Raw genomic sequence first — 14704 nt, 5'->3', positions numbered from 1 at the left:
CGTGGCTTTGCGGTGGAACTGGCTTACCGCCCTTGAACACCATCTCCTGGTGACCGACCTTTCCTGGTCGCACAGCCGACGGTCGATGGCGCCGACGGTACCGGACGGTGACCGCGGCAATGGCTGTTATGAAGAAGAGCGCAACACCCGCGATGCCTAGGTAGGCTTTTGGGAATCCGGCCTGGGAACTTGGTAAGGTGGGGCCCCCTACTCCGCCACTTGGTCCAGGATTGGGAAAGATCCCGCCGTTTACACCGCCATTATCGTCTTGAGGGGTCTCTTCTGTCGGCCATGTGGTTGCATCGTTGCTGTCAGATCCCGTCGAATTGCGATTCGCGGGTCGCAAGGGCTTAGCTTGGATCGAGCCCACAGAAGGGGGTCTGGCGGTTGGGACGGCCTTCTCCAATGGCGCTGGCAGTTGAGGCCGGCTCGGTGATGCTGTAGACACTGCGACGGTTTCTGAGGGCAAATGGCTTTGACCTATCGGCGGGGGTGTGGATTCGGGAGCCGGGGATGGTGGTACATGTGGTGTCGGCGTGGGTATGGGTATATCCGCCGGCTCCTTCCCAACACTTATTTGCTCGGGCCCTGGATCCATAGTATTCGCGGGATCTGGAGTCGGTGGTACTAGAGGGGAAGAGAAGAAGATAGGAATGAAGTCAGAACACGCAACGAGACAAGATAGGTTACACTACCCATCACGGGGGCGAAACGTACTTCGTTGAGGCCCTAGGTGTATGATCGATTCATCGGATGTGGTGGGAGTAGGGACTACTTTGTTGAGATTATTATTAGGGGCATGCGTAGCGCCAGGTAATAGTGACTGCGCTAGCTCTGCGTAAGGATCATTAGTGGTCGTTGGTGGGAGTTCCAAAATTTTTCGATAAGGGTAGGAAAGAGGAGACTCGGTTGTGAAGGGTCCCGAAGTGGCCACCGTGGAAGGGCCGTCGTTGGCCGTGAATGTAGGATCATCCGACGGGGTTGGGTATATGGTTGGGTCCCCGCCATCAGTAAATGGTAACGTGGAAGCGCTTGGTGTTCCGGATGGTCGCGGACGGCCGAATGATATTGACTCGTGCGTGCCGGATGATGAGGCTGTTGACAAAGTAGGGCTCTCCACCGGGTCCTGCGTCCAGTCATCTGTAGTTGGTGACGGCTGAGGCTCGGTTGTTTGTGTCGCTTCCTGAGCCGTCCACATCTCTGTGGATGTCATCACATCGGTGTCCGTATGTACATGTTCATCCAATGTCGTCGGTCCCACTTCGCCCGTCGTTGATCCCGAGTCACCACTCGGCATTGATGTAGTTCTCGCTGGGTCCGCCCCTCGGTGACCTCTCGTCGCTGTGCTTGTCGGTACTGCGGAATTCACAGAGTTCGAATCAATCCTCGTTGACGTAGCATTTGAGGTTTCGCAGCTTTTCGTCGTTTCGACCTCGGGCGGGTATGTATTTGTCGGGGAATGTTTGGAGGAGGTTGCCTCTGGTGGTATATATTCAGACGTGGGGTCCGCGTGCAGAAGTGTTGATGGTTCATCGGTCGGTAGTTTTGCGGAGGTGGTTGTCTTCTCGTTTGAAGGGGACTTGAACGACGAGGTCGCCGATTCTCCCCGGCGCGCGTGCCTGTTCGACGACGAACTTTTTGGCTGGCGCCCAGACAAGCGGTGGCTACGGGTCATTCTGCGAGGTGATGGCTAGTTCGCATATCGCTCAGATTTGGTTATTCTGATATGAAGGCGTTGGCGCCTGCATGACGCAGGTCCACACTTGCTTCGAAGATAAGATTAGGGCCCCTATGGTTAAGCGAACAGGCTGTGTGGCGAACGTTGGATGGTGTTGGAGAACTGGAGGATGGGATACCGATATGTGAGCGTTGGTTTGGCTTCTAGTTTCTTCTGCTGATATTGGGGAATCCGCAGCGATCTTACAGGCAGATCTCGCAACGGCAATGACCCGGACGTCTCGCGGATGGCCTTCCGGAATGCAGACCAGCGCTAATAAGCTTCTCAGTTTTTCTCCCACCGTCGCAGACTCGCAGCCTTCCGAGTATACCTGGTGTACGTATTGCTTTGTGGTCTAATATCTTCACATACGGGTCACAAACTAGCAGGCATCTCGTAGATTCCCGGCGCCTGGTGTGCATATGCTTTGTATTGCATATTGTCGAGGGCCTCGAGGCACTACGTCGTTGTCTTTCTCCATGGTCCTGCCAGAACCCCAGGTCCGCTTCACCGGAGTCCATCCAGCAATCATGCAATTGCCCCGTACCGGCACAACAGGCTGAGATGAAGGCCACAAAACTCCTTGCGGCGTGCGCAGGCTTCCGGCTGTGTGCGCTGCCTGTGTCCCCGCGATTTGCGATAGATATTAATTCCTACATGCGTAATAATGACCCGGGCGTAATTGGCCTTCCCATGAACATGCTCATGGTATCGATCTACAAAATCGACAGCAGGCTCAAATTGGACGCACCGTATAGGGTGGCTCTGTGGAACAAGTTAAAAAAAAACGATCCAGTTGGCGCACAGAAAAAAAACCATCCAGTTGATGAAAGTTCACGTTGCGCTGGAGGCGGCTGCGCGCACAGAAAGCGCGCCGTGAGATTGGGATTCTTGATTGAACCCTCGCCGTCGTCGCCGCCTCTTGAATAATCTACGGCCACAAACACAACGGAGACGCCGAACATATGCGAGGCATCAGTCAGTTCACTTGTGGCCCGCGGACTCCCGCCTTCGCCGCCTTCACCCGTTTATGCCCTTTTTTTTTTCTTCTTCCAAGATCCAGCTCGGGATCCCGCATTCCCCACGGCTGTCTCAGGAGATTCACGATGTCCGAGTCTGTCAGACTCTGTCTTCGCTCCGTATTAGACATGGACCCTGTCTGCTATATGAATACTGTCAGTCGCAACATTCCGGGGTCCTCCGGTGCACATGAACAGGCTCATTGGTGAGTCATTCTCGTGCGTAAATTTGGACCGTTCGCGAATAACATTACAGCCAGGGAACATAAAGCTGTTCCCCCCCGAAGGAATAAATCAGCGACTGCTGCAACGCCAAATTTACGTGAGTGACCGACATTGATTTCAATTGGAGGGGGGGCACAGCTTTATGTTCCCTGTACAACGATCGTCGTGTCGTTCAATAAACGATACCTTCAAAATTGGGAAGCATCGGACAAGAGGCCCAAGGTGCCCGATGATGTCGATATCCTGCGTTCGGGGTCCATCTGATTCCATCATACAGACAGTACATACAGTACGTACACCAGCCACGCCTTCATTATTCGCTCATTATCTGCGTTCGGGCGAGCCTCTTTGTAGAGCACACAACGCAGGCAAAAGGCACAACGTAGGCGAGCATAATCAGATGAGATTGCAGTGCATCACGCGGGGATAGCGTTGAAGAACGCATACTTGATGGCTGCCAGGCTGCCAGCGACGAACATCCAAGCACGACACATGAGGGGGGAATGCACACGTGATGATGTTTTGTCAGCCCGGCTCCAACTTCTAGACTGTGTACACTTTCTGGGGTGACAACTGCCAGTACGTGGCAAGATAGGGTCCAGCCATGGCCACTGCTTGCATGGGCCTCATTGCAACTTGCGAACGACGGTGACGGTTTATCGTCATCGTGGAGGTTGGTGGCACCTTTTTTACGGGTCTATATCTGCAGTAGGTGGCCAAAAGTCTGGGTCCGACGCCCTAAGGGCACATAAGGGAGCATAGCAACCGCCCTAACTCGCCAGGCCCCATATACATACATACATATCTGTATATCCATGTATCCTATGTATATCCATGTACCGTATATCCATCTGGAAAGCGCTGAAGACTGACGGCTGGAAACGGTGCGCGCAGAGAGGCCATACTGCTCAGAGTCTCAGACTGCTGGAGTACTGTACCCGACACTCTCCCACAGAACTTGCGACCGGTTTTGGCGCCAGAGCCGGGGTAGCGACATGTTACCGAGACCGAGACAATTACTGGTTGCTCGGACCGCTGTCAAGATTTTCCTTAGGAACTTCAAGCAGAGAATTTCAAGCCGAAGGGCCGTTGGAAGTCGATTGCCCGGTGATACTCTGATGCAGATTTGGAAGCAGAAGCTCTCCCTGACATATGTCTCTCCGCCGGGTATGGGACAAGCCCCCGTGTCGTTCAGGCTGGACGAGGTAAGTGTGTCATCATCCTTCGACTAGTCCTCGCTTGGAAACTCACTAGGTCGGAACTGTCTTCGCAAAGCGCGGCTACACATACGCTGCGCCGCCTGCAGACTGTCTATACAGTACAACCTCGAGGCTGCCGCCATCAAGCGTGATATGGACCTAAGTCTGTAAATAAACGTTGGTGCCCCCGTTGAGATTGAGCTGCTGCTCGACAAGCGCACTATGTAGGTGGCCAGCTACTACGAACCGCGCCGCGGAGAGCTCATCGCATCGCAGGCTTCGGTCGAGCGCGATTTGGCACGGTGCGGAATATGTATATGTAGATTGGGACATCCTCAGATACATGGTGGAATCCACGCGCTCTACGACGCTTTGCTGCACGTCGGAGGATCTGAGAGCACAAGTTGAGGGAACAAGCTCCGAAATGCTTCGCAAAAGTTTGCCCATTTTGTTAGTCCTGCGTGACGATGTCTTTGACTTCCCGCCAGACCAGCAGAGAGTAACTTGTAACTTGCGGATGTGAGAGTCGAAGGTCAAAGCTTCGAAGTGAGAGTGGACTCCGCAGTAGAGGATGATCCTCTGCCGATAAAGGATATTCATATTTAATTGTGTATTCAGTGCTATTCACATGTGCTTGGTCTTTCCGGCGAGGAGCGATCAACAGCTAGTAAATGAAATGGAGCACGCAATATGAGGCGGTTCAATGACACAGGATCCGAATTAAAAAAGTATTGAAATCCTAACTTCATGGTGCCGACGAAGGCTGGGGATTGGGAGACGTTTGTCTCTGTCAGTGAGATCAAGTTTGACGGCATCCAGAAATATTGTCAGTTTTGGTTTAGGGAAATTTTGCGTGGTCAGTGCAACTTCCGGTGGCGGCTTCCCTTACGCAGCGGCGTTCCTAGCGGCCCAACCCAGCAACGCTGCAATCAGTACTCCGCCCGTGCTGCGAAAGTTCCTATCGCCGGTCAGCGTTGTTCCACGGTCCTCCCACGCGAGGAAAGTCCGAAGGATCGGCTGCTCATCATGTCCCTTTCCAAGCATTCGTCTTCGATTGCTGCGGCAATGCTGCCCCAACTGGTAGTGGAAATCGGGTGCACCATCGGAGGGATCCGGGATTGCGGCTTGGGGAAGGCTACAAATCGCAGGTCGGGAGTTGGGAAGTCGACCACGGCATATGGTACTCATAGATTCATACTTTAGATTGGCCGTGCTGAGAGCCATTTCGAATTGAAAAACACAAGACCTTGTGATATTTGCGAGCAAAGGCGGGATTGAGAGGTCCCCACACGATTCTAGGGCATGTGCAGCGGCGCAGCAAAGCACTCGTGCAAACATCTGCGAAAACATGATTCGTCCCAAATGTCCTGCCGCAGCGTCCAGTGCCGTCCACCGGTGACATTTACTTCAGTTACAAAAGACATCGATTCACTCGTAATCCTCATCAGCTCCGAGTAGGCCTAGCCGTCGCTGTCGCTGTTTTACCTCTTGTAGAGGATTCGTTCGTCGCAAAAGCCGGGCACAACCGTTGGCATATCAGAGAGTTGAACCTTCATCAATTCCCCAGACTTCAAGTTCCAGTGTCGTCTTGCACGCACCCGGAGGACGAAAAGCGTCCTTGGATCGAGCTTCAGCAGCCCGCCCGTCACATCTGTGGCCGTCGAGTGAGTGTGCGTGTGGGTGTGGGTGTAACGGTGTGCGGGGCGGAGTGTGCGAGATCTCGTCTACGCTGTGCTCCATCCGAGGCGCGCCAAAATTTGTCCGCTGAACTTGGTGTCTCCTGCCTGCCCACTCGCAGATCACACCGCTCGCTTCCAACAAGCACACTTTCGTTATTGGAAGAGCTACGCACGGCATACACCAACCAGGAGGGCCATATCCCCCTGGATATTCAATATCCCCTGGCTTGGAATAGCTGCTTACCACAAGGCTGTCTGTCCTGTATCCGGCCGGCTGCACAGATACGGTTGTAGAGGAGAAGCTGACGAAAGAACCGCCGGTGTCGTTTTTCTTGCGGCCAGCCCAGGCCTTTGACGTTCCAAGCAACTCGCCCAGGGTCTACTCTCCGTCGACAGATTCGGCTTAGCTGCACCCCAGCCCCAGCGACTGCAGAAGAGACGGAGGGTGCAGCGAGCCTACTGCAATTGCGAGGTCTTTCAGTCAAAGTGTTCGAAATTGTCAACGATTACAAGCCATCGGGCGAGCATACACCGGACCGACTGTATCGAAGTACGAAAAGAGAAATGGATAACCGCAGCAAAGTCCCAACGCAGCGTCCGCACCTGTTCCGCTCACTGCGGAAATCGGTCTCGTCGTTCTTCCGCTCTGCCGACAGCAGCCAAAAGTTAGTCAATAGCCCACCATCGTCTGAACGTGCACCTCCCTCGGCAGCTGGACTGCGACGGAGGCAGCGTTTCGATATTACTGAGCTACAGAAGGAATCACGTGCACTGGCCGCCGCTCCTCCGTCGCCTCCAGCTGAGGCGGCTGTTATACCTGCTCGTGGGATCTCGACGAAGCTAAAGGCGCTTGTTCCCTCAGAGATTGGCAACTTGACGGATGCTGCGGACACGGAGCCCTTTCCCACCATTCAACAACGTCGTTTAACGGGCTCAAAATCCTCTCCCCTGCTCGCCACGGGCCAGCCAACCCCTGCGTTCCCTTCACCGGCGGCTTCTATCGAAGATGTGGTTATCGACAAGCGATTAACTCAGTTGCAGAGGACAGATTCGCAGTCTTCTGGTAGTTTAAGGTCTTCACAGCCATCTGCGTCTCACTCCCAAAGCGGGTCGGCACTTGCGCGAGTCGCGCAGTCGTCCGATGAAGATGTACCGGAGTCGCAGAGGAAGCGCATGGCCACTCGCGTGCTCTGCTATCAGGATCCGGTCACAGGGCTGTGGGGAACTGTAGCACCCGCTGGAACAACTATGGAGGGCACGGAGGACCTGGAGGCGAAAGAGCAGATATCTGCCCAATTCCCAGCGCGCGAAGACAGCATTCTACATATTGCGCCGGTAGAGGATGCTTCCTTGGGACCCGAAAGCAAGGAAGTGTTCGATCTGACAGTGGCCGTTGGTCAGAACCTGTTGCAACACTCAAGGGCCTCCACTCTCCCGACGCCCGTGGACCCACCGGCTGCACCACTCGACATCGTGGTAAGATCTGAGGGTCTTTCCATCGAGCCAGCACCGCCGTCGCCGCCGCTCTACTCCCTCTATCCCAACTCGCCTTTCGAAGCACTCCGAGACTCACCCACACGTCGCTCTACTGTATACCGACTATCTCGGTCACTATCGAGGAGTCGACGAGCGTCGGTCGCCACCAATGGAACGACGCGAAGCTCGCGCAAAAGCGTGCATAAGGAGAGACGTCACAAACGTCGAAGCGTCCGTCAGACGATAACTGACTTCGATGGGACCCTCGTTCGAAGGAAAAGCTCCAGGGGTCGGTCAAAGCATTCCAGAATTGACTCCAATGCGACACTGATTAGGAGACAGAGTTCAAGGCGGAAGGCACGCAGACGTCCGACGAAACCCGATCACAGGGCGAAGAAGGTCCGTCAGGCATTGGCGAATATCTCGGCACTGGCCCGCAGACTGGCAAACCAAGGAAGCTTCATGTCAGACGAGGATGTGGCCGCCATTCTGGGAGAAGCGAATGTTCTCGACAGCATCGCAACCTCTTTGCAAACGGAAACAAGGTGCAGCGAAGATTCTCAACGAGGGGATGCTGACGCGGCATCATCCCACGATGAGCAGCACGACGAAGCAGGGGCTCGGAGTGACCCCGAAAGCGACGCCACCCTAGAGGTTTCCGATGAGGAGAGTCGCCGCGAGACCATTCTGGCACCATCATCTCCGTTCAGAGGCACGGTTATCGAGGACTTCATCAGCAACAAGGACTCCAGCTCGTTGAGAAGCAGCCAGATCGAGATCGACCGGCCACTTAGCGCCAGGGTCAGCACCCTCTCGAAAGTCGCCACTAGCACGCGAGGCTCATCCGAGACCGTCAGCCGCGAAGGCGGTTCGTCGTCAATTGCGTCGGGCGGTAGCACTGCGAACAATCGCCCAGCTTCTACTCTCCGCAATGGTTCGATCACGTCGAAACGCTCGTCGTTCTCTGTGACCACTTCATCGACCACTGACGCTGGTGCAAGTGATTCGCGGAGGACCGCTGGTTTCCGCCGAATCGTGCTACCTGGCAACGTCGTCATTACCAATGAGGAAAGACCAGTCAGCCTGGTTACACCTTCCTTGCCTTCGTTGCCTTCCCCTGCGTCACCGGCCTCCGACGGCGCGGATTCTGAAAAGTCGAAGACGGTGTCAGAACGCCGAGAACTGTCAGCAAAGCGCACTCACAGCGGGCTGTCGGCCGCTTTTCGTAAATGGGAAAACGCAATCTCACGATTGGGCAGCAAGACCGCCAACAACGTTGTACCGAACGCCGGAAAGGACGCCGCGGCTGCGAAAAACATCCGCCACTCCCGATCCATCATGTTCCTGCCCACGTTACCCTTCGAATTCTCCAAATCTTCCAAGGCGGCGGAACCCGCCGTCACAAGTGGCACAAACGGCATTTACATGTCAGCCTCCAAGCGACCCTTAGGTTCCATCTCATCCCCACACCTGCCACTGCACGCCTCTGCATCCCACCAAAATCTCACCACTCTCTACGCCGCGGGCAAGAACCCTTCCTCTCCAGCCCTTTCCGCGCTCACCTCCTCGCAGTCGATCCGTCTCCCACCCGGCGCCATACCACCTCCCGTCGCCGAGGAAGACGAAGACCACTTCTCCTCGGCATCGGCATCCATGTCGGGGAGTAGCGGCTATAGATACCAAGCGGACCCGGCTATGTCCACCGGCAGCATGAGGTCATCCCTGGCTCCCAGCGAGGCGAGCAGCAGTGCATCGCTCCGTTTGGCGAAGAAGGGGAGGATGCTGTTCTAGAAGCCTTCTTCGTCTGTACATTTGGTACTCGACAATGCCTGATGGATCTCGAGACTTTCTGCTCTGTTTTGATTCCCCTCCCCAGCTTACATAGAATATCCCCCCAAAGGCGTAGTGTTTCGTTGACCACACAGATGGTCCGAGGCATCTATAGAGGACGCTTGATTCTGGCGTAGTTGTTGATGCTTTTGGTCAGACTTTCGGTAGTGCCTTTGGCACTAGATAGATCTTGTTTTCGAGGACCTCCATGTTTTGCGTATCGGCGTCTGCATGGTTTTCTTTCGTGTCTTTGGCATCTGGATATTCTCTTGAATGCTCAAATTACATGTAATTTCTTGCTCCCAATATGAATGCCGAAAAAGACTGGCATGAAGCTGCTCTGGCTCATCAATTTCACGTTCACTTCCCTCATTCGAGAAGAATGCAAACATTTGGCGGATGCTCAGTGAAATCGAAGATTCGTCAAGAAATCTCCCACAATGACTCGGTTTACACTGCAGCTAAGGCTTCCGACGCTATCCATTGTGTATTGCTATATTCGGGAATGCTATCGCTGCCGGAACTCGCTCCATATGCCGTCCATCCCTCCTCAAGCTCATCCCAACCACCCAACGCATCAGACATTTGCCGTAGCAGACACCACGCGAGGAGAGCCCACATGAAAAGCATCTCAACCACATCCGTCACCAGCTTGCCCGCCATTAAGGGAAACCCCAAACGCCCACGGATCCAACAACAGTTGACCTCCAGCGTATATGCCAGTTTCTTCGGCATTTCTGCTCCCTCTTCTCTATCTTCGGTTTTGAGCACTATGTGGTTGAGTTTGCCGATTGTGATCCAATCCAAGTCGGGTACGAACTCCTTCAAGCACCTTTTTCACGCGAGACAGAGAGGCTTCGGCATTTGTCTTTCCCTGTACGACTTTGCAGTCGGCAGAGTTATAAGGTGAGTTGATTTCGATCTCGTCCATGATTACGATGGACGTTTTTCGCCATCTTGTCGGTAGGGTTTTTGAGAGGTGGTCGAAGATGGTCTGCGAGGGGTAAGGTATGGTCAACATCCTGAGAACTAAGCGGTAATTCTGATTGCAAGTATATCTTACCTGAGCTTCAGGAGTGACTCCAAAGCCAATCCGAGCGATCGCGGCCTCTTCCCGAGCAGCTAACTTATCCATATTGATCGGACCGAAAGGGGCCAGTGCGGGTAGTGGGTTCGGAACCTTTTGACCCTTTATACGTGAATTGCTTGCCGATTCATCGCTCCCGTCTCCAGATACAGGCTCGATGTCTTTGATGAGGCTGAATTTGAGCATGTGGAAGTCGAACGTGCCTGGAGCGGAAACCGATGGAGTAGGACTGGGACTGTTACTCGTCGCGGCGCTGCCGCTGTTGATCGTTCCAAACTGGATCGAAGGAGCGGGCGAAGCAGGCTTCTTTGGTTGAGGAGCAGCAGCAGAAGAAGTGGAAGAGGACGAACGGGCCGTGGCTGCGGCTGCAGCGGCAGCAAAGTTCATAGGACGGCCGTTTACTTTAGCCGCCGGACCCGAAGCCTCCGGAAGACGAGCGGACGGGGTGGAGGTGCCGCTATCATTCGCAGATGCCGAAGCTGTGGCGGAGGCAGACTCCGTCAAGCCCGGAATCGACGTTTCCGCCCCGCCGCCTCCTGAAGAGCTCTGCAGCACCAGGACCCCCCAGTCTGTGTCGTAAGCATAGATGAGTCCTTCATACGTCTGATCGTTGGTGGTGATTAGACGGACGTAGAGTCCTTCCGCTGTAGCCGGATCGAGGCCGAAATTGTTGTCACCAGGTGACACCTCCGACGTCGTGTTCGAGGCCTCATTCTCGTCTTGGCGAGACGTCATGGAGGCGGTGACAGGTAGAGGGCCACTTCCCATCATCCAGGCCAGTGAGTCGGTTTTCGAAACAGTTGTCTAAGTTCTGATGGTGGCAGTCGCTGAAGCACGCGTACGAGGACGTCAATTCAAAGGGGCTCGCTCACAACGGGTGCTACTCGGTGCTTGCAGAGACAGCTGAACCGACGACAGATGAGAGGCACGAGGTTAGTCCTTCTGCCGCTAAAACCCCTAGAGCAGTTTACCGTCTGTAGGGTTATTGTGGAAGGGACGCTTACTTCACTTCTGTGCCGAGGGACAAACAGCAAAGCCCTCCGTGGAGAGGAAGGAGTCAGCCTGCTCGTGGACACACCCGACCAGGGATCATGCAGGGTGGGGGTTCCGCCCGTCGATGCCTGGGGTGAGAGAGCGGATCACAACGTTCTCGTGGGGATTGGAGTCGGGGTGGGAACTGAGCGGCGAGCCCGTTGTTTCCTTGCGGATTCAAACGGTGTCGTATTGCGAGATGGTCTTACGGCCACTGTTAAGACGGGATACTGTTTATTCGCGCAGAACGCTAATCAAACTCATTAGACCAGAGCCACGAGGCCCGTCTTCGGGGGCTAAACTGGTGTGACGTGAAGCGCGCTGTCAAAAAAAATCTCCACCAAACCCCGCTCGACGGTTTCCGTCATGTCCATCGAAACCCATTTCGAGCTTTCAAACGGATGAAGAACCATGACTTCCAAGTCGGCTTCGAATGAACACCGTCTTCCATAATAGTTTCAGCTTAAGTATACTTCTGCGGGTCTATGTTCGCTTTTCATTCTAGTACTTCGACTGTCTGGCGTATGTTGCCTCGATCATCTTTCTTACCTTCCGCCGGTACCTTCCTTCGCAAACCCTAATCAAACGAAGATTCGGAACAGGGCTTAGCGCCGCTCGTAACTCGGACGTCCTCCATTCACAGTTAGAGTTAATGTCTGGCGAATTGACGCGGAAAACGTCCGAACGAAGCATCCCTTGCAATGCGTGGCTTACACTTACGTCGGCACCCGTGGTAAGATTTGGCGAAATTCTCCGAGCCCATGTGTCCCGGAAAGCCTGCCAGTTCGTTCCAGCTTAGGACAAACTCCTCCTTTGACTTCAACTTTGAATTAGTAGAAGTTTCTAACCAGAGTTCATTAGATCGATGGTGCCATTGGAAGTCGACTTTCCTATAAGACACCATTACCTATCAGCGTTGTCCCGTAGCAGTCATCATCCTGTTGCCGACGAGCCTGTCGCCAGGGCCCCCTCTCTTTCTGTCGCCCAAATGGTCAAAAAACCAAAGATACCACCGCCAGAGGACATCGACGATGCAGAGAGACCGTCAACATCGCATAATGTCGCAGATACAAGATCGCACCCCGCCAGCTCGCTCCAGAACCAGCAGCAGCATTTCCCTCTCATCTTTGTCACATCACCCCAAAGGAAGCTTCCGCGCGCAATGCTCTCCTCGCGGGCATTACCGCAATTGGCTCCTCCGCGGTTTGCCAGCGTCAAACCACCATCAAGTTCAAAGCGGAGCGAAGACGCAGCTCTTGAGATACCGGCGACACTCACAGCAACACGTACGGGCATGGACCATGGAAATGAGCATGACTCAAAGTCGGACACCCACGCAAGAGGTTTACCGCGGACGTCAGCTACGATGAGGACCACGGCGATCCACATTGCTGCATCTAGCACTGGAGACCTGATATCCCTTCCGAGCGTCTCAAAGTCAGCGGAGCCGGAAATCGGACTCGATTCTTACGCGATATGTTTGAGCCCGTGGATGGGCCATGTCAAACCGCGGTCGCCACAGAAAGCGGCAATAGCGAGGCGGAGACAACGGCTGAAACAGAGAATAGACGATGGGATGCGTGCTAGCGAATCCCGCGGCTCATATTCGGGCTCGCAGTCGGCATCACGGTCTCAGACGCCGATGAACGATGGGAGTACGACGGGACTACTATACCCATCCGCGGGTGATGCGCATACACGCACCAACGATCTGGCCATTGTGGCGCATACTCCTGCCCATAGCCATCGCAAGAGCGAGGGACGAAGGGACTCTGAGACACTCCCCCTAGGCGCCCCTATGACAGCGGTGTTCGTCCTACCCCGTTTCCCCCAACACTACAATCGAGCCCACTCAGCCGCGGGCATCAGAGCTTCACGGCTAAGCACCGCCGCTCCACCACCCCGAAAACCGAACGCCCCACAGGATCCCCTTCTCCCGCCGCTGGGCCCGTCTCAATCATCAGAAGAGCTCCAGCGCCCTCACACGCGCATGCATGATGGACAACGCTGGCTCGTCGAAAACATGCGCGGCGCAAGCTCCGACTCGTTCGATGGGTCGTCATCGTCGTTACCGGAGATTGGAAGGGATGCGTTGATCGCAACGACGTCGATAACGCCCTTACCTGCACAGAGGATGAAGAATAGGAGTAGTGGCGACAGACGGCCGGGACCGGTGTTGGGCATGACGCCTGTGGTGGTGGCGGTGCAGAAGGAGCCGGATGACGCTGGATTGGTAGCTGGTACCGGCGTGGAAACAAGAAAGCCCCCAAATCGGAGGAGACGACGTAGGAAAGGCAGTGGGCGGAGTAGCGCTGGCGCACGACGGGTCACTATGCCTCCAATAGCACCGCCATCGCAACGGACCGGTCCTGCACGACCATCGCCACAAGCATCCTCACCATCTCCCCAGCACGGCCCACCGCTCGTCTCCTACAGTAAATCCACCCCTGCACAAACCCGAAATATGACATCCCAATCCCACAAACCATCAGCAAACCCGTTATCCACGTCCGTTCCATCACTACCGTCCCTATCCTCTGTATCATCCACATCCCTCGTCGCGCCCGAAGTCTACCCTCAATCCGAAGCGCACGGGCAAGTCCCCCCACCTCCGGCGCTGTATCTTACGACTCTGTATACGCGGATCCGACCGCACACTCAGCATAAGGAACAGAGCCATCAGCAAGCGTGTAGTTCTAAACGGCAGGCACAGACGAAGGCTAAAGCGTTGGAAAGGCTGATTGGATTGCAGTACGCCCATGGAGGGGAGGTTGTGGAGGAGACTGCCGAGTCGAGGTGGGTTCTAACTACGGACGACGTTTTCCGGTATTGATGAAACTCAAATCCTCTTCCTCAGATTCGAAGCTCGTCAAATCAGATCCGGCTCCCGTGGCCACTCCGGATACGAGCCGCATAACCCCACGACGAGCGGCAACGATAAAGTGGGCCGAGGGTTGGCAAAACTGCTCAAAACCAAACCGCTAACGGGACAGCATAATCTCCCGCATACACTCGGTGTAGATCCCGGGACGGAGGTGGTAGTGGAGGCCGGTGGATCGCTTGACGAAACGGACTTCGCTACAACGGATATCGGATAACGAGGTGGACTGACGATGGTTTTGGCAAGCTTGAGATGTTAGTGATTAGAGAGCAGGTAGAGCCGTAGATGTAGGTACTTGTACAGTAGCTCCTTTTAGGTCCATTCTTTCCTTGGGATAATCTCGACGTGACCGGTAAAATCTGATGCAGAACACTGACGAACTCTAAATTCGTATTGAACTCAATAAGATACACAAAATCGTTGCTTGCTTATTCACAAGCGACTCCAGTCATGGTCGCAGAAGCTCTCAGATGAGGTCGGTAACTGTACGGGGCGGAAAGCAATCGCGATCAGACGCACATTCGACCGAAAATCAGAACGGAAACTGGTATCATACCGT

The 14704-nt window shown here is 54.7% G+C and overlaps 4 protein-coding genes across 4 annotated transcripts; 3 read left to right on the top strand and 1 right to left on the bottom strand.

The window, feature by feature from the left end:
- Positions 1 to 2281: 2281 nt before the first annotated feature.
- EV422DRAFT_503723 (uncharacterized protein) lies at positions 2282 to 2647 on the top strand (the record flags this gene model as incomplete). The annotated part of the gene is made up of 1 exon (XM_053068372.1): positions 2282 to 2647. The coding sequence occupies one exon, from the start codon at positions 2282 to 2284 to the stop codon at positions 2645 to 2647; it is 366 nt and encodes a 121-aa protein (XP_052928642.1).
- Positions 2648 to 4907: 2260 nt separating this feature from the next.
- EV422DRAFT_503721 (uncharacterized protein) lies at positions 4908 to 9106 on the top strand (the record flags this gene model as incomplete). Its single annotated transcript, XM_053068371.1, is given in 4 exon segments — positions 4908 to 5340; positions 5544 to 5824; positions 6076 to 6216; positions 6236 to 9106. The coding sequence occupies 4 exon segments, from the start codon at positions 4908 to 4910 to the stop codon at positions 9104 to 9106; spliced, it is 3726 nt and encodes a 1241-aa protein (XP_052928641.1).
- Positions 9107 to 9896: 790 nt separating this feature from the next.
- Positions 9897 to 10967, bottom strand: EV422DRAFT_492514 (anticodon-binding domain-containing protein; the record flags this gene model as incomplete). Its single annotated transcript, XM_053067606.1, has 3 exons — positions 9897 to 10139; positions 10209 to 10491; positions 10675 to 10967. The coding sequence occupies 3 exons, from the start codon at positions 10965 to 10967 to the stop codon at positions 9897 to 9899; spliced, it is 819 nt and encodes a 272-aa protein (XP_052928640.1).
- A 1285-nt stretch (positions 10968 to 12252) lies between these two features.
- EV422DRAFT_564296 (uncharacterized protein) lies at positions 12253 to 14362 on the top strand (the record flags this gene model as incomplete). Its single annotated transcript, XM_053072183.1, has 2 exons — positions 12253 to 14060; positions 14122 to 14362. 2 exons carry the CDS (start codon positions 12253 to 12255, stop codon positions 14360 to 14362), a joined length of 2049 nt encoding a protein of 682 aa, XP_052928639.1.
- Positions 14363 to 14704: the final 342 nt, after the last annotated feature.

Source organism: Fimicolochytrium jonesii, assembly GCF_025526975.1.
Source record: "Fimicolochytrium jonesii strain JEL569 chromosome Unknown EV422scaffold_3, whole genome shotgun sequence".
Lineage (NCBI taxonomy): Eukaryota > Fungi > Chytridiomycota > Chytridiomycetes > Spizellomycetales > Powellomycetaceae > Fimicolochytrium > Fimicolochytrium jonesii.
The sequence above is the reverse complement of the archived record's forward strand: the minus strand, read 5'-3'. Positions and strand labels throughout refer to the sequence as shown.